The sequence below is a fragment of the Diadema setosum genome, chromosome 18, assembly GCF_964275005.1.
Source record: "Diadema setosum chromosome 18, eeDiaSeto1, whole genome shotgun sequence".
In the NCBI taxonomy this organism is placed as follows: domain Eukaryota; kingdom Metazoa; phylum Echinodermata; class Echinoidea; order Diadematoida; family Diadematidae; genus Diadema; species Diadema setosum.
The window spans coordinates 17,927,889-17,948,360 of record NC_092702.1 but is presented as its reverse complement, the minus strand read 5'-3'; the positions used below and the strand labels follow the sequence as shown (position 1 = coordinate 17,948,360).

The following is a 20,472-nucleotide window of genomic DNA, read 5'->3' as shown; positions in this document are numbered from 1 at the left end:
ATATGTTGATCTTGATCATGATACTGATCCAGATTTTTGGCAGGATGCAAGCAGAGTCTAAAGGCGATGTCGACTCGATAGCCGTGGTTAAGGCTTACGCTCTTGGAGTGCTTCATGTCTTGTATTTCTTTAAATGACTGAGAGGGTGGTTTGGCATCATAGTAATACATCATCAGGGTGACTGAACTTTCCGCCATTCATGTTTATATTTCATATCTGAGAGTACCGTTGGCAACAATGTCATGTCTTATGAAGTTTAGATATCTTTGAGACGATTGTTAGAGATGGTAGTTCTGAAGGGTGTCGTTCGATATTCCGTAGGTTCGATAGTCTGAAAATGAAAAACAAAACACGGAATTATGAACCTTATTTCGTTTTCAGACGAACGAACCTTCGGAATAACGAACGTTTTTTTTTTTTTTCATTTTCAGAATTACGAACCTTCGGAATAACGAATTGTAACCAGTTCTGGGAAGGTTAGAGGTATGCGCAGCATATCCATGCACTTTCTCTCCCTTTCTATGAAACGTTTACATACAGGTGATGTTTACGCAACGATACAAACACAGTTAAGTCATGCGCAACGCAGTTTTCACCACGAATTCTTCAGATCATGACTTGATGAAGCTTCTTCAAAAAACATTGACGGGGCTATCAGCATTTATCTGTTTTGTTGTTGTTGTTGTTGTTGTTGTTGCTGTTTCTGTTTCTGTTTTGGCATTCTCGCTGACCGCAAGACTGATGGGCATGTAGTGGTGCCCATTATAGGTCTATCTGGGAAGATGAAGCGATTCTTAATTCTTTCTGAACCGTTTGTAAACAGCTCGTTAGCGAACCCCTTCTCCCGCCTCGCTGCACTTTGCCATATTGGAGGTGCTTATAGTGCCCACGCACAGAGTTTACTTCGTCATGGATTCTCATTAGTGTCGTTCCGAGAAGATATGAGTGACCATACGTATATGATTATGTTTGCTTTCAAAACAAAAGCTATCGTTATGCTCTTTAAAGTCTGTTGTTTTCCGACGTAACTTCTCTTGCTAGGATATTCATTTTCCTCGAGGGGAAAGTCTATACTGATGGGTAATCATATAAATGATAAATACGAGGGAGAAGGGGGTGCTCTCGTAAGGGCAAAAGTTGGATTAAACTTACATCCTGATACGTTTGATAGAAGTTGGATATACGCAGGAGAGGGATTTGGAAATTCAGAAGCAATGCCGAAATGGATATGATCAGAAAAAAAAAATAGACGCGATTATTTTCCTGATCTATGTGGGCAGAGGCAGGGAGAGATGCCACGGAATATTCATTCGAAATAATGATATGGTCAAAACTCACTACCACTAACCGTGTTAACACTGCCTTCGAGGAAACAACACAAGTCGATAAACTATAAATTAAACTGCATTGACGGACTGAAAAATGAATAAAGGCCTATATAGATGAAAAAATACATGAATAGCTGCGTTAAAAGTCACACACACACACACACACACACACACACACACACAAACACACATCAAGACATTACCATGATTACAGATATAAACGAGAATGATATTTGTACCACTGACATGATGGCGCTCTTTGGATGTCGAGGGTTCAGCCGCACGTAACACTCCAGTGCACTGACGACTGACGTTAAGAACAGAAAGCCAACGTGTAGGTTTACATGGTTCCATGGGCTGGACTCTGATTGGTTGAAAGTTTGTTTCGGGTTTGATTCTTACACTTGATTTAAAGCCACTTGGTCTGATGCAAAGGGTAGCGACGATGTCAATTATGACACAATAAATGACATGGTGGACATTTGGCCACCGTTAAGAAAACAACAACGAAAGAGTAGTGTTTGTGTGTAGTGGTACGACGTGATTTTAGTACTTATATTATCTTTTTGACAAACCATGATGCTCATTTGACGTTCTGTATTGAAGTTAGAGTTAAATACCTCTATTTTCATCTCTATTCTCTCCACACTTCTCTTACCGAGTCCTTTAAATTTGATATGAAAACCACGTAAGGGTGCGTGGATAAATACCGTGGGGCTATTTACACTGCAATTTCTTTAACTTTTATACATTGAAATGAAATATGATCGCCTTGATCTGTGTACATCATATAGTTCTATATCACATTGTTTATGCTGGTGGCAGTTATTTTGCTTTAAAAAGTTGACGGTGATTTCCGAAAAAATGCTGTCACGTTGATCACAAACATTTTTCTTAGGATTTCCATTTTCAATGTCATAAAAAAAAAACATTGTCCGCTTTGTCGCTCGTCAGAATGTGTAGGGGAATACATGATTAGAGAGCGCATTAGATATCTAGCGAGAAATTATACGTTTCTTTGCAGTCAAGGTTAACTTTGTAAATTAATTTGCATGATGCAATATTTACTTTTGTCTTTGATCTGAATGAATGATAAATGGATAAAGAGTGATGACGAATATACCTACTATGCTACTAAGATTATCACTTCGTCTACATGTTATATATATATATATATATATATATATATATATATATATATATATATATATATAGCGAAGAATCAAGAAATAAACTAGTAATGCATTATTTCGCCAATAAGAATGAGTTTATTGGCGAAATAATGCATTACTAGTTTATTTCTTGATTCTTCGCTATATTGGAGCCAATACGTGAATTTGCAACATATATATATATATATATATATATATATATATATATATATATATATATATACTTCTTCTATTTCTATATATACTACTATTCTACTTCTATTACTTCTTCTGCTATACCCCCTTTTCAGATGGCGATAATCACAACTGTATCAATCACACGTTACTCAAACTATAAAGGACACCAGTTTACACCTGGGATATGAAAACAAGACAGTGTGAATTAACCTAAAAAACCCAACGTCAATTTTACCTTTAGCCTATCTCGTCCTTTTAAAGGTCGCATTTTTATCGATAAAAGCGCCCTGTGGGAGGTTGCATGGTAACGACTCATCAATTTCTTTTTGCTCTCCTCTCCTTTTGATACTCTCTGCAGCTGCGGCAGACAACAACACGCACGTGCTGATCAAAAATCTCATGAAGGAATACGACAGGCAGGTTCGTCCCGTCAAGAATATCTCCACCGTGGTCACCGTAGATTTCTCGTTCTTCTTCCAGCAAGTTCTCGACATGGTAAAGAGACTAACAATTATGATATGAGGGGTTTGATCGCAAAAACGGATTAAGCACCAATTTAAAACGCTTTAAAGTGAGTCCATCATAGGATAGAGCAAAATAGAACCTTGCCAGTGATACCTAACATGTTACATAACAAAGAGTATTCTTGAAGGTATGATTGAAAATGTCCCATATTTTAAATAAATTTCTTGGTTTTTGGCAGCTTTGATCGTAAATATGTCAAATTGACAGGAATGTAGTTAACTCTTTTTGCGATCAAATTCTTCATATATCAAATATGTAGGCATATATTATATATACACACATATATATATATATGCATATATGTATACATATATATATATTTATATATACATGTATATATATATATGTATATATATATATATATATATATATATATATATATATATATATACATATATATATATATATATATATACACACACACACACACATAAACGAAACATCTACTCTTTTCACAATCAATATCGAGGGCCGCGGAACTTTTTTTTTTGGGGGGGGGGGGGAGGGGGAGGGGGCTGCTGGGCTATGGGGTGGAGATCAACGGTAATGATAATTATAGGGTGTTCTTTATCCAGGGTAGCCTCTACAATGTTGCCACTGCTCTACCAGAGGGCCCTGCCGTTATTATTACCCTGTAGCGTTGCCAGGTACCCATTTATACACTTGGGTCGGGAGGGACGTGGTGGGTAAAAACATTTTGTCCACGGAAGTAAGCACTGGGCGGGAATCGAACTCGGGTCCTCCGATTGGGAGTCGAGAGTCTTATCCACTCTTAATGCCACAGCACCCCACGGTTAATGTGCAATGGGAAAAATATCCGTGCGAAACTCTGGAGGGGTCATATGTTAAGTATTTTTTTTTTGTCTAAAGATTATATTTCTGATTTTTGAAAAGGTATGTTCCTCTGTGACAAATATATTTCGTCACAAATTCAGTGGGAGAATTGGGTGTTACCGATTTCTCATCACCGCGGAGACTTGCAGCAGTGGGCACAATGTCCAAAGCTCCCCAAGGGCACTCCGGTGTCGGTTCATGCAGTACTCTTGTGCGAAGTAGCTCTCATGAAATCACTCCTCAGCCAGCTCGTACAAGTAATCCCATGACATATTATCTCTATAATCGTCAGTATATAATCTCTGTATCTGTTAAGGCAACATAGTATCAATTGCTTTGAAAATGCCAGTTCATTTCCTGTACACTCAATGGTATCATCTCGAGCACCGCTGTAGACAATAGTCGGTCCAGACTGTGCCATGTAACGTACCTTTTCATTTGATCAGTAAACAATACCAGTCGTATGGATTTACAGCATCTGAGGAGCATGGATAAAAAAAAGAAGAAAAACAGGCGAGTGAAATGATGTGTAAAAAAAGAAGATTAATTGTGTTGAATAATGAATGACGAATAACGATTCAAGTGTGGATTTAAGTCAAAAAGTATAAATAAATATATGACGATTGTTCTCTGTTTCTGTCTTCATGCGCCCGGAAGATGTCTTAATCAATCCGGGATAAAGATTTAAGATTCGAGAAATGAATTAAACGTCATATATACATTGTAGTGCCAAGGCCATTGATGGTCGTCGTGAAAAAGTGATATTTGCTGAATTAAGATACATGTGTATATCGCACACTTTGGACTCAGCTTGGTGCAAATTTGAAGGCGTGCAAATAGATCACTGTAACTAAAAAAAAAAATGATGATAAAAGAGTTTCCAGTGAACAAAAATGATCATTTATCGGTGGAATTCGTTGGAAATGACCAATATGCTAGATGAAACTTTTCATTTTGGTTCTGACAGTGGAGATGTACCCAGATGCTCTTTGTTAACTAACCATCGTGTACATGATTGTGCGTTTTCGTTATATAGGTATGCAGCTCACATGCTGTGCGAACGGTTTATCGCAAAATGACACTATTACTTAATTTCTGTACATGATGATTTGTTTACTCCGAAAAATCGTCCATCAAAATGCCAAGAAGGCAATCATCATGGTCATATCGATACGATGATGCGGTTGCATTGACGTAAGACTGCAACAATATTTTTCAGCTTTTCAAAATACCATTCATTCGTTTTCTTGCATAAGCCTATAGGACGCGTCCTGCAGTGGATGGCATTATTGGGTAGAATAAGGGGGTACTTTTCCTTCCAATTAAATCTAATTTCATCTCAACAGATGGAACTTATTCATTCCATCAAGACGGGCTGAATGCGGTAAATGAAGCCCACATCTGCGTTTGGGAAAGTTCCCATGGCTCGAAAGGGTCATCTTACTTTTGCTCCTCGCTTTCTGCGATCTTGCCGGCATGGGCTTATTATTGGGAAGAGGGCAAAAGGAAAACCATTAACTCGTATGTACAATGGTATGTGCTACTGTAAGACATAATACAAAGTGGGTCAACTTGACCTTTGACATTTCGTCAGACTTTGTCTCCTGCGATTACGTGCCTCGGGTCCCGTGCGGTGGTATCCTCTCCGCGCCCGATACCTCCCGCCAGGGCAGGCATGCGTCGCGCCCAATCACTGGGCGCATGAAGCGAGATGTCATTACACGGGGGGCCATTAGATCAATTAGCGTCCCCGTGTCTGCGCATCATAGTGGCAACATCAAAACATCCCTGGCTCCACCAATAAACGGGCTAACGACCTAATTGATAGAATGCTGAGGAGTTCATTAAACGGCATCAAAACAGGGCGAGGGTAGCATCAAACGTACGCTCCCTTGTAGCGAGAAACAGCGCTGTAATAAGGCAGGGTCTTCCCCAGGTGATTTTCCGGTCAATAAGTTACACATTATGTCTCTCCTTCAGCTCATTTCTGGTTATTTCGTTTTCTTTTTAATATATATCAATTTGCCTCTATAAACTTTAATATCACGGTCACATTAGACTTCGCATAACCCGTATAAACGAGTTATATGTCTCTTATTGAAATTGCTCGGACAAAGATATCTGTTCAATATTATTGTAAACAGAAAAAAAAGGGGAAAAAAAACCCTGCTGATTTGAAATTAAACAAAACAGAATATGATACACAAACAGAATCACAATCAATCAAAACACATCGCAGAATCGGCTTAAACACGAAATAACGCTATTTAATCAAACTTTTAAAGGACAATTTGGAACAAAAAAGTGGATCTTGTGTCTGTCTTGCTTTCGCTTATTACGATTGTTAACATGATTTTTACATAGTACTATCCTACAATGTTATACTTCAAGCATTTATTTTCTTTTTAACGTAATGTAAAAATTGTATGTTTATTTCAAACTTTTGTATTATTTGGATAGAACATAAACAAAAACCATTGAAAGAAGTGAAAATGAAAATAAAAGACTCTTAAGTTTACGTCAGGTCGTCTTCGCAATTATTATTTCAGCGTTTAACTCAAAGCCTTGTTTCATTCCTCTTATGATTTAACCGTCATCAAAGCCAGACGAAAAGAAAAATAAGCACTGTGCTTTAATAGTCCGCGGCTGTTGATACGAAATCTCTTCAGATCCCAAAGTGGGAAAATATTTGCATTATGTAGCGCAGAGTGCTAATTGTCTGCCTACAGAAATGTCTTTGAGTGAATAAACACGTCCCATCAGCAAGAATAGCAGTGCTCATCAACTGTCTCAGGCAAACCGTACTAAAGAAAAAAAAAATAAGATGGATGAATAGATAGATAGATAGCTTGATTGATTGATTGATTGATTGATTGATAGATAGATAGATATAGATTGCTAGATAAAATAAATGGGGACAAGATGTTGGAGAACCACGGCAATGACAATTAAGAAAAAGAGAAAACACATAAAGAAAAAAAAACTCTGTCAGAAGTTTGAGGATAGCGGTAACGTTTTAGAAGGAATTGAAAAAAATATGTATGATTGCGGGAAGAAATAGCAGTATGTTTCACACTTACGTTACTTACCAATAACATAATTGGGTGTAGATTAACCGTCACTGGGTACAGAATAAATCACTCAATCACATAGAGACAACATGATTGATTGACTTACACTCATCTGTGTGTGGGTTTGTGAAATATGGATATTGAATGTCCACCTTCTTTTTCTTTTTTATTTCTAACACCTCAATGTGACCCCCCAAAAAATAACAACAAAAACATCAAAGACCACACTGTCAAAAAAACAAACAAACCAAACAAACCAACAACTCCATATACAGCATGATGCATCTGTTGCACGTTGGTTGATGTTAACGGGCGGTGAGTTCGTTCAGTCAGAAGCGCGTCTCCCTCCAGATCAAAGAACCCGGGTTCGATTCCAGAGTTGCACTGGGCAATGTTGTGTGTAATCATACCGTCCCCTCTAGTAAGAGGCAAAACACTCTGTCCCTGGGATAGGACATAAAATGGAGGTCATATATGGGAAAGAGTCACAACTCATGCACGTAAAAGATCCCGCTTCATTTATTCCTCGCAAAGAGCAGGGTGTTTAACCCGGTAAACTTAGTGGTCCCGCAACATGGAAGACCAGCTAGTGTAGCTGACTGTGGGCTATCCAGCCGTCTTCTCAGATGGAAAATGATACAAACAAATAAAACAAACAAACAAACAAACAAACAAACGAGCAATGTATTTATGGATCAATTAATATCATTTGCTCCTGATTTCTCGTCACTATACTCTCAACATTGCTATGTCTTGAGAAAATTCAATACCACTTTTTCAGCATTTCTTCTTTCGACAAACAAAATATCAAATTTGTTCGTCCAGTGTCGATACTATATAGGTATTTTCGGTGCAATATCATAATTTTATTGTCCCATCTATGAATAATCTTCTAATCGACATTCCCTAAATATATGTCTACTGCTTCTGCGTCATTAGTGACGAATAGCAGGCGTGAGTGATCACTCCAAGGAATATTCAGCATAGTTACCTTTGCCATTGGACACTCCACAACTTGTTTTTAAGGTAAAAAACGACGGATGACTGATCTTTCTGATCAAAATCGAGTTCAAAGTTTCGCACTGTGGATGATAATCCCTAGATGATGTAACACAAGTGTAAAGTGAGAAGGAAGAAGGGAAAAAAATGACAAGAAAGACAGACGGGGAGAAGAAAAAGAAGGGGTTTGGAGTAAAGGGGACAGGGAGAGAGGGAGGAGGAGGAGGAGGAGGAGGAGGGAGAGAGAGAGAGCGAAAAAAAAAATCGGGAAAAAAGGAAAGGAGCGCATCCTGCAGACAAGAGCAATTAAGGGGGAGATCGCTAGCCAGCACTTCCCGGCTCGTCTGGCTTCGTTCTCTCGAGGGATCGTGTTAGACCAGCCCCTACTTCCTCTTGTCTCCGTTCCTTGATTGTATTCATAACAAGGCTACTGTGGCAGCAATTCAACACTGGGATTGCTAAGGAAAAGAAGGTTAGGGTAATTTTTATCCATGCCTTATTCCGTCGTGTTTTTTCTTCCTCCTAAATGTCATCGTATCGGAAGAAAGAAAAAAACAAACAACCAAAACCCGTCATCGTCCAAACCATATGGGAACTCGGAGACCGGATGAAAAAGGAAATCAAAGTTTGGACACAGAATAGAAAGGACAACAGGGCTGATGCTATAATTATATCCTCTGTTATCACTTGCAGGAGGTAAAGATCTATCAAAGAGCAGTAAGGGTTTCCAAGAAGGAAGTGCATCCATGGAAGTTATCAGTTCAGCTTATCGCGATTTTTTTGGTGCACGTCTGTACGAAGTCGTTTCAACAGAATGTGAACCAAGAGAGTGACGCGGAGCGGATAGGAGAAAAAAATATGTGGAATGAAATAGAGGTGCATACACGGACGATAAAGCAGAGTGTGGAGAGAGAGAAATAGAAGAAGAAGGCGAAGAAGAAGCAAATAATATTAGGTCTCAAACAGGGATAGAGAGAATCATCTTCGACAAACCAGCTTACCACGGAAGCACATGTGTAGAAATATAATTCAAAGTATGCTTACATAACACGAGCAAATACTCACGGGTCCGTGTTGATGGATAAAGCGGGAAGCAAAACATATTACCGGGCCCAGCGAGGGACGGCGATGTAATTGTATATTTTCCATATCGAGTTATGGCGGGAAAGGCCCCCCAAGCACGGACCTTTATGACGCTTGCGAGCAATTGAATGATGCAAATTGTGCTTGATTCGCGGGGAACACTCTTCCCGCCGTGCACTCAATTTGAGTGAAATTCTCCTGTTTCCTGCGCAATTTAGGTAGAGCGAGGCCGAGCCAAGCAGAAATGACTGGTTTACTTTCGGCTGGGGGATCAGAAGCATCCGCATCCTAAACACAAAGAGCCAAAAAACGACACAAAAGTAAACAAACAAACAAACAAAACGAACGTCGAAACGAAACCGAAGGGAAAGTGGCTCGGACGTGACCGCCATTTCGAGTCCTGTGCGTGTGTGTGTGTGTGTGTGTGTGCGCCTGCGTTTGTGTTTGTATGTGTGTGAACAAATTTGTGTGGAAGACAGCAGAAACAAATCACGAGGAAGAGGGAGGGAGAATGATAGAAAGAGCGAATTAAGGACAAATATTGGTAGTTACGACGAATCTGGAGAAGTTGGCTACAGCAACAGGAAACAAATTTATACACACCAGACTCGCTCACACACCCTCAAGATTCGCTTGATTAAGTAGCAGAAGAATAAAAAAAAGTATTAACCACTCACCTTTTATCTTTAAACAGTCATCAGTATGATAATAAAGGGATAAATTCTATCATAGTTTACTAAATGTTTACTAAATGCCTGTTTACACAACCGTAACAAATAGGTACTGACCAGATTTTAACGTGCCCGTTATCGCGAAAGCCTAACGTGGCGTTCATCGATTTCTAAATCATAACACATTTAAGTTCTCCCAGATACTAAGCTTTCCGATGATTTAGTTGCGTCCCGCTTTAAATCCAGACATCTACCAAAGTAACCGGGGGAAATCCTGCCATCCCATTGGATAAAGTCAATTATTGGAAAATTTGCTTAATGGGTGCAGATACCGCCTCCTGCAATGTGCACCGAAAGATATCAAAACACATCATTGCAAAATGCTTTATAAACACTGACAAGTTCCGAATTTCGGAACATTTAAAACTACTTGGACATTGACAAGACGTTTCGAGCACATCATTGTTAATAAGAATTTTCGAAGAAGCGTCAATGCTCGTAATTTTACACAAATTCACCTAATGCTAAACTTTTAGATGTTAGAATAGGTTGCGCGTCACAGATAACGTGGTACCATGACGCTCAGACACAGACATAATAGTGAAGAACCCGATACTTACTGATTACTGTACAACATTCGTGCCTTGACATGCATATGTATCGGCTTTTTCAATGAATGTCTACCAAGATCGCTATTCTTAATGGCCATACCTGTTATCTTAAGTCCTCAACCGCCCCCCTCCCACCGCCCCCCTCCCTCCAAAGATTGGGGGTTTGGATCCCGACTGAAAATGCGATCTCCTTGAACCCTGGCGAATATGTATGCAATTATGGATCATGAAATTTGATAAAATCATTAGCTGCCAAAACCTTGTCGCAAGGTCGGCGACATTTTGTGCCGAGGGGGGTGTAATGTGGTTCATTCGATTAGACTCCCCGTGGACCCATGAAGCAATCTCTCCGTCTAATCATGTACCCTTAAACCTGCCTATACCATCCCGGCTTTCCATCCGCTGGTCTGATTAGCATTAATTCAATGTCTGGCCGCGGGGGAAGTCTCGGGGATTATCGCCAACGATTTCAGATTGCCGGTGAAATATCGGAAGGGACGTAAATCGAGGTAGAATACATCGAAACGGGTCGAAATTGTGATGTACAGAAGGGTGCGATAGGGACGAGGGGAATATTCGAGGAGGGTATGTTTAATGTATGTAACATCACTGCGGTGGGGGGGGGGGTGATAGCCAACTATTGTGATGTCACAAGAACGCACTAAAAAAGGGAGTTGGAGCACCAAAAATAGTGATAGGTGGGTATATAGTTTATAAAGTGGATTGCTGGGGTACGTGAAGGTACTTCATGAGGACTCAGTGACGTCTCTTGAGGGTTAAACGTCGGAATGAGTGAAACGTACTGCTTCGAAATCAAGAAAGTGTGCATCAGAACGAAACCAAGTTGGTTAGATCTATTGTACGAAAGGGATTTGACCGCTATTATCAAAAAGCACACCGACCTCTTAAACTACAGACACAGTTTTAAAAGCTTTTCCTGAAGGTCTGTGAGCAAGTAAACAGTTAATCGGAGCTTTAGGACTCGATGGAAAATAAAAGTTCCTAGACAGTACAATTCGAAAATGGGAGGCATTCGCTAAACACTCCGCGCTAAGATATTCAACACAGAGAGTACTTGCAAGGTAATGACGTCCCTAATGGAATCCCTTAAACAGGTCTTGAAAGTTCCAGTTCAGAAGATCACAGCCATATGCGTTAACATGGTTAAGGTCTGAAACATAGGGAGATCTGCTTTTGATATCATAGTCCTAACTCCGTGACATTTTAACATTGCTGAACAGGTACAATGCTCCTCAAAAGAGTGGATCCCATTTTGAGAAAACGAAACCTATAATTTATAATATCAACAATGACAATCCTCGTTCACATCAAAGTTGGTGGCGCTAGTATACTCCCAGTTCGTAATAGCTTTAAAAAGTAGTAGTAGTACTTTTAAACTTTAAACACCAAGACTACAGGGTGACCTATGTTCATGCACAAGAAGAGCAGGGAGGTGGGTAGCGTCGTTAGGCGTTACGCCAAGTCGTCTGTTGGTTGCTAAGGGCCTGCTGAGCCGGCGAACCCCCTGCCAGCGAGGCCGCCGCACAAATGCAAAAGGAATGCATCTGTCGGTGTACAATTAGAACTGGAGGAAAAATAAAGAAAGTCCGTGGCGCCTGTCATATGCCCGGGATACCTCGGGGTGTACTTGGCATGCAGCCGCATTTCAGAAAGATGAGCGACTTTCATGCACCGTGCAAGGAGATAACTAAAAAGAGACTGAACAAACGTAGATTGGAAAAAAGAAGGTAAAGCTGAATGGGAAGGAGCCTAGAAAGAGGAACGTACGGCCTTAAACCACGCATTTTTTTTTTTCGAATAATTGAATGCGAAATGGCGAAATGGCGAAATGGCGAAATGGCAAAATGGCGTCTACTGTGCTCTGCGATTCTACACAGATTTTATTCTCCACATTATTTTGTTTGTCTCGGAGGTGTTTGGTGGACTCATGTTTTATAATGGAAATGTAGTGATTGTGTCGTCACACCTTCGGGCACTGCACAACGACAGGAAAAAAAAAACAATAAGAAAGAAGAACCCTTTGTAGAAGTAATGTCTTACATCTCAATGTAGGTAAAACGATAAAAAAAGTGATTACGACATAATATTGATATCAATAATAACAGTGATGAAAATATATGAAACTAACTATATTTTCTAACCATCAAGACTTTTGTCCTTCAAATTTCTCCGTGCTTTCTAACAGTAATCACCTTCACTGTTATAACTCAACACTGAGGCAGAAATAAAGCCTCTTTTCTATTCCAAATCAGCCACACTTTTTAAACAATGGCTTAACTTAGTGTTGTCAACAGTTGCCTATCACTAACACTTCCACATCTTTATCGAATTAGAGCACGTTAATAATGTCAAATTAAAATACTGCAACAATTTTTGACTGATCTTCCAGTAAAGCTATTCGAGCAAATCATTATGAAGTCAATACCCTTTTCTTCTCTTTTTTGTTTGTTTGATTTCCGCTAATCTTACGAATTAATATCTTCTTATCTCACAGAACGAACGAGTGCAGATGCTGACGAGTTCTACTTGGCTAACACTGGTAAGTCAGGAGTGTTTGAGATACGTAACTTTGAAAGTTGATATTAAAATCATTTACTAAATTATGCTGTAATACGAAGGAAAACCTACGTAGAGTAGAAATTTCATCGACAATATTTTGAGTGTTGAATCGGTTGGGGCCAGAGAAACCGTGTTTGTTTTGTTTTCATATGTGTGCCTGCTATATAACAGGGGGAATCTAATTCTTTCTAAGAAGAAACATCAAGATACCAATCCCGTCAATATTTTTCACCATTCTCAAATTGAATATCAAAAAGATGTTTCTGACTTGAATCTCTTGATTTGTCGTATTATATTCTAATTCTGCCACATTTCGACTACTGCTCTAGATTTTGGTCAAGTATAGGCTTGCCCAAACAACTATCAAATATTTTGTCTACAAAAGCTTCACAGCAAGGCAGTATGAGTGATAATTGATGAAAAAATGTTTGAAATTTCTTCTACTAAAAGTTTGGAGACCTTTAAAGTGGAAGGTAATATGGTAAATGGCTTTATCGGGCAAAAATCAAATTCTCTATAATGCTCGAAAAATTCGGCGACTATATAAGTTGCAAAACGGTGAGTTCATTGAGAAACTACCTCCCAACAAACCAGAGATATCAATATTAGTCCTATATGAAATAAACAAACGCTAACTTTGATGCAAGCATCAATGTTTCGAACAGGCCATCGACAGTATGTAGCCCAACAAAAAACTGGATTCTACTATACGATTTGCCATTTTTTGGAGACATTTAATGGATATTAATGTTTACTCGGGTACTATTGAATAGGGATTTGTCTTGATGTTCACATCAATAAACCGATTCTTCTTGATTTCCTTATTGCCTGACATCTAAAATCCTCACACCTTGCAAAAATAAATCAACTTACAACCATTATGTCTTTAAATCTTCTCATTACTAAGAATCAATAATGAGTTGATATCTATGATTATGTTCATATTCCTTGTCCATATATTGTTTGAAATATGTTTCTAACTTCTTTTTCCTCTTCCAAGCTGAGCAACCTTTACTGCTATATAGTGTAAATTTATGCAATGATTCAGTTTGTATGCTTATTACGTAATCCGTGGCAACGTTATCTCAATAAAGTCGCCGATCACAAACAAACAAACAAACAAATAAGCAAATAAACAAAGAAACATACAAAAACAGAGTGATGCGTTTTAAAGTTAAGAATGAAAAATTAGAAATATGATTTCGCCTCAAACACTTAACACTTAGATAGATTCAACACTGCCTGTCTGGATTATACACTCCAGTGTTTCAAAATTTACCTTTTTCCCCTTTCCTGGTTTATGAGGTTCGCGTATTAAGCGTTATGATGAAATTTTCAGTGCAAAATCTCTGCATCTTGAACTCAAATCCAATTTGCTCAGACTCTGTTTACCTGTAGGCAGGTTATTTTGTCTTTGTTGAAAGAAGTCTGTGGAACTGGAAGAAGAACGTTACACAGAGTAAAGCTTGGAATGTGCATTTACTATTGTTTAGTATTGAATGCAGTATACCAAGATAAGAAGTCTATGTTCGGCGACTTTATTACTCTTTCGTGGTGACGGGTTACAGATACAAATATGTGTGTGTGCTTCTTTTTAATTGTTTGATAGGGTCCAACTGAGGATCACTTGATTTTAGTACTTTGTATGAATAAAAAACATTAAAAAATTAATGAAAACAGATAGCGAATAAACACGTATAAGGAGACAGAAGGTCGCTAAAACAAAAGATCTCTAGCCATGCTCACTGAAAAAAATTCCGACCTCGTAATGTTTGATGCATCTTGTGTAAGAAAAAAAAATATCAGGAGAGCGAGCACGCTTCCAAACAAATAGAAATACAAAAACACATTGTATTGGAAAAACAAAAACCTACTTTGTGTTAGCGACCTTGTGGCTCTAAAAAAATGATTGTAGTTTCATCTTTCTTCTCTTAAAGTGCTTGTAGTTTCTTAAAGCTTTAGTGATACTAGATTTATAGAATTAGATTTAATTCCTGTTTGTAAGAGGATATCGGCAACCAAGAGAAAAACTTACGTCGTTTAGATACGAAGAGAGAGAGAGTGAAAGCAAAAGCACTCTTACTTCAATGAAAACTGAGGTACAAGATGAATGCTTTTATATGCATGCTGAGACCACCCTTATCGAATGCCATCATGATGTCTATGAACAAAATACTTTGTAAAAGTTATTTCCATTAAAAAAAAATCAGTTGGTCAGCGTGTCACAGAAGTTAACGGATGTATGATATGAGTACATTTGTTTGAAAATACGTGAGAGAATAAATCCTTCATGAATCTTCTTGTATGGAGGCTTTTACCATACTAAAATGGTATGCAGAGCTGACCACACAGTTTTAAACATATGGCCTTAAAAAAGGAAAAAGAGAGAACTGTCCGCCACGCCGAAACCTCTCACGTGATGGAGTTATACACTTCAACCACGCCCAAGATCCAATTAAAGCCAGCCCGTCCCACCCCATTCCACACCCGCCTTGACTACTCCCGGCCCCCTCCCATCCCATCCCACCCCCATTTCCGTCCCGCCTCCTTCCCACTCTTTTCTTCCCTCCCAAAGTTTCCTCAAAAGGACCAAAAGCTCCCTCGCAACATCGGTCTACCCCGTTGTCATCATTGGTACTGTGAATTCATTCGTGTTCCATTTCCCTGTACGAGTAATATTGTGCCGTGTAAACTCACTGCCTTGTCGACACGTTGTCACACGTTGTCATGGTAATTTTGTCGAAGTGAACTCGTACATTCTTCCCATCAAATCACGCCTAGATATCCAACCTAACGATTGAGACAAAAGATATTTCAAAACATTTTTCTCATCGAGCTCATTTTGAAAGAGTAAATGTCAACAAAAGAAACTAAGACAGTAAGTGTCCTTTAATTAAAACAGGGAAGTGAATATCATCTTCCTTCATCAAAACTTAGATTCTACTTTGTTGTTCTTTTTTTATTGTTAAATTCTGACTCTGCGGAAAATAGTGTAACTCACGCTAAGGCTGCATAGTGACTCTCTCTACACTTCTAGTTCTATAAAAATAACAAGTACACCTGCAGTATTAAAATTATCTAGAGTATAAAATGCAAGAGCGAATTATCCTACATGTATCACCACATCTTTGGTGCTAATAGTGGAGTGAAAAAAATGACAATCACTTTCAAGCAATTAGAACACTGAAGTAGGCATCCACGACGAATTAGCCACTTATGTTTGTCAAAAAGGAAAAAGAAAGAAAACCTGATTTAATGATCACAAATGCCTCCTTTTTTCGTTTCTTCCTACACAACACGTTCTGTCTTCCTTCGTTCTTTTTATATACATGTATGTATTCATATAAAATCATACACTTTTGTGTTCGTTTTATGGCTCATTTTTTGTTGTTGCACAAGTGACGTTAAGTTGCCCGTCTCTAACTATAGTGCTATTGTTTCGTTATTCCTAAACATCAGCAAACTAACGCTCCACCTCACCAAATTATCATACCATACTATCACACTATCTTACTCCCAGTGACCTTATATAGCGTAGAATCCCAGAATAATGACCCCAGTAGGTCATGACCCTTACCCAATTGGTGCGCCACCATCGACCGTCTTCCGACCAGTATTATTTTGCATGATACCGGCTAGTGATGAAATGCCAACCACAGATTTAACACGTAACAGATTATGATCAAAACCAACAAGTACTTATCTTAAGTTCTTTGCTTGCAACCAAAGTGCATGAGACATCTTCATTTCCAGATATGCAGCCACAAAGTGCCTCTAATTTTGACAGCGGTTGAAGTTTTTGGTAGTTGAATAATTCTCCCGTCAGCCATAACGCATTGGTTCAAAGGACAAGAAACCCCCGTCATTTTTTTTCCAACGTTGAAATTTCTCCAATTGCACAACCTTATCCATGATTCAATTTGTCCTGGTGTCGCTGGTCCCCAAATCATGCGAAAGTTTATTGTACGTTGATTAGCCATAAAAATAGAAACAATCAAACAAGAAAATTCAATATAAGGACGTTGTGATGTCATTATCATTAGCTACCTCACTATTGTCTAGCATCTCGTCAATCTAGCGTGAGTTTGACTGAAGTTAGGAATACGTTTTTTTTTTTCTTTGACAATATCATCTCGTTCCAGTGCCTTCAACGTCGTGTCAGTTTCATTTAGTTTACCGTAACGTCCATTCTCATTTTCAACTCATTCTCCACACTGTCGTCAAGTGGAATTCAGTTGCCGCCTTCAACTTTCGGATCATGTTTTTCATTGTGTTTCTGACAATAGCCTTGCTTCCAAACGTTTACTCTCTTTTTTTTTTTTGGTGGGGGTGTTATTTTGTATTTACAATGATACATCAGTACCAGTCAATTGGATATAGAATGAATTTATAAGAGAGAATCTGAATCATAATTTGTCTGTTTAAATGGCAATGGCCATAGCAAATTCATGACATTAAGTGAAGTCTCATCAGTTTTCATATTGATCTATTAAAAAAATCTGAATTGAATTGAATTGAATTAAATTGAGTAGCACTGAATTGAATTAAATTGAGTAGCATTGAATTGAATTAAATTGATTGATAACTAATTGAATTGAATTGAATTGAATTGAATTGAATTGAATTGAATTGAATTAAATTGAATTGAATTGATCTTGGTGTCAATTTCCATGTCCATCTTACAGAAGAAATCCTCCGCAATGTTCAAGCAGATAATTGGAACAAGAAAGAAGAACAAAGACAAAAAAAAAAAAAAAAAATGGGACTCAATTCCTCGATTAATGTCCACAGATATCATGCAGTTTTTTTGCATTGTCGAGCTTCTCATGGATTTAAAAGATAGGTCGTAGAGTGGTGCTAAAGATGAAGGTCTACAAGAAACTACTGGAAGATCGGGTTGTGGTGAATTACTCAAGTTTAATGATTTGAAAAAAAAAAATTGCTAGGTTGAAATGAGTTCCTGGAAATCATATTATTTTTGGTAGGCTAAAGCGAATTCTGAATTTCGAGAACGGATAGAAAGAACGTTCCTTTTGAAAACTTTGGGTATAAAGTATTGACGTCTGGAGGCAAGGCTGATTTTTTTTTTTCACATCGCATGTAGTACATCATGTTTTGCATTTTTCTGTTTCCCCTACCTGTCCCTCTTTTTTGGTCCACTCTCTTTCTCTGTCTCCCCTTACACCGCTTTATACAGGTGTGGCGTGATGAGTACTTAATGTGGGACCCCGAGGAGTTTGGTGGCGTTAAGAAGATAAAGGTCCTAAGTGATAGTGTCTGGTTGCCGGATCTTTTCTTCTACAACAGGTGATTTTCCGTTTGTGTTCACGAGTGCAGCACGACGATATATTACAGCTGATTTCCTTTTTTGCAGCTTCGCCTTTGCGAGAAAACAAACAGCCAACTGGCCCGATCGAGACCACTGCTACATTCACAACCACAATCACAGCCACACCTACAACAAAATAATATTCTTACAATCACACATGACCGGTACTCTTGAAAACGTAGCCAGAAAACGAACCAAAATCGCATACTTTAAACTATACAGAATACCCCATCGCAACAATATTTGCAACAACAGACAAACAACAACAACAACAACAACAACAACAACAACAACAACAACAACAACAACAACAACAACGACAACATTGCTGTTACAACCGACAACACCTGCCACACCCATTCATAGCAGACAACGTCAACACAGCCACTCACCAAGAATGCACGATGCTCCACTGCCACATACCTTATGACCTTGAACGTGTATCTCTTCGCAGTATTGGAGAGATGAATTTCTCACTTGGGACCCTGACGACTACGGGGGCACGGAAAAAGTAAAGCTAATATCGTCCAACATATGGCTACCCGACATTTACTTCTACAACAAGTAAGGGGCTGTGTCGGCAACACAGTGTTCGTGTGTGCCTAGGCGTCCCAGCAACGTGTTCATGGTTCATGACGTATGCATGCCTCTTAACTATTCTGTTTTTTTTTCAAGCGCTTGATTGATTTCTGGCAGTTTCTTTATCATTGTGCTGTGCACTGTCAATAATAGCATTCATTGTCTGTGGAATGTCTCGCTCTATCAGTCCATATTTTCATGCATTGCACTCGTCGAGTCATCATGTTTTTAGAGAGGTGTGTTACAGCGCACATCAATTTCAGTGGAACCATCTGATGTCGTCATTTGTCTTTCATTACACATAACGTCTTTTGAACATACTTTGTTTATGTCATTATTGCCATCATTTCGTAACCCTCCTCATTCCGTCTGTGAAATGATGATCAACAAATAGTTCACGTGACCGAAAAAATGAAATCTTGAATGGAACCCAAATCGAATTTTTCCGCGTTTGGATAAAAATGAGGGAAGCTCAATGAAGTAATGGTTCAAAGTTGGGTAAAAGTGTATTCTAATTTACAAACAACTACTACCTAGATTTACATACCAGTAAATAGTTTAAAAAAAGAAAAAAGATGTGAATAAGCATTTGGAAGCGGATGGAAATCAAGTCTCCCATTGTAAGTTGGTCATGAAATGAACATTTCTTCAGAACGAATGAGGGAGAGGTTTATAGGTCCTTACATGTTAGTTTAATATTGGTGTTTAATTCGTGCATGTTATGTGAACATTGGTGATTTCATCTCTGCCTTGCCTATCTGTTGTAGAATTCGACTCGTACATCTTGTGATGGTGGTGGTGGTGGTGGTGATGGTGGTGGTAGTTGGACGTGTGATTATGTCTCTTGGCACGTCAATTTATGTGGAACAACACGATGTTATCTGTTATAGTTTAGTCCTAGTTAGATATAGATTGGTTTACAATTCTCATTGTCATAAAGGGAGGGTAAAAAAGTCATCTTTTGATGGTATTTTTCAACATGTCGTGTGGTTCCACCTCATCTGCATCAAGACTCGTTGAAATAGGGTACTGCCATAAACGCGGGAAAGCACTATATTTAGAGTCCATACTCAGTCGAGACTGAAAGTTTCTTGTCATCCAGTAGTAGTCGATACAGTATTTCGACCGACGGAGCTCACTTTCCTAGTATTACTTCCAGTGCTATGTAGTTTGATTGTACGTGTGGACAAAAAGGGGCGGGAAGGGGGCTAGATTGCCTGGAGATGCTAAACGATGTTGTCCCTGACCAAACGGTTAGTTTAAAGTCCACAAATGACCAGTCATATGTCCCGCCTGACAAGCAGAAGTGTTATATCCTTAACCATACAGCTTACAGTGACAGTAATGTATGATTTTGATCTGGTTCCACCGTGTGTCAGTAAACATCGTGGATCCATGCAACTTTCCTTACTGCAAAAGAGTGAACGTCATGCCGTCACAATTAACCCGTCACGATTAACCCTTGTTAATTTAAGAAACATAAAAAGTGGGTTACACCAAGGCAGTTCAAAGA

General features: G+C 38.8%; 1 protein-coding gene across 1 annotated transcript in view; it reads left to right on the top strand.

Annotated features, from left to right (window-relative positions):
- The first annotated feature begins 3,076 nt into the window (after positions 1-3,076).
- Positions 3,077-20,472, top strand: part of LOC140241375 (neuronal acetylcholine receptor subunit alpha-10-like) — a 31,450-nt gene continuing 14,054 nt past the window's right edge. The window contains exons 1-3 of the mRNA XM_072321105.1: positions 3,077-3,172; positions 12,987-13,031; positions 18,249-18,358. Of these exons, the coding sequence (XP_072177206.1) occupies positions 3,077-3,172; positions 12,987-13,031; positions 18,249-18,358 (251 nt within the window). The remainder of the gene's footprint in view (positions 3,173-12,986; positions 13,032-18,248; positions 18,359-20,472) is intronic.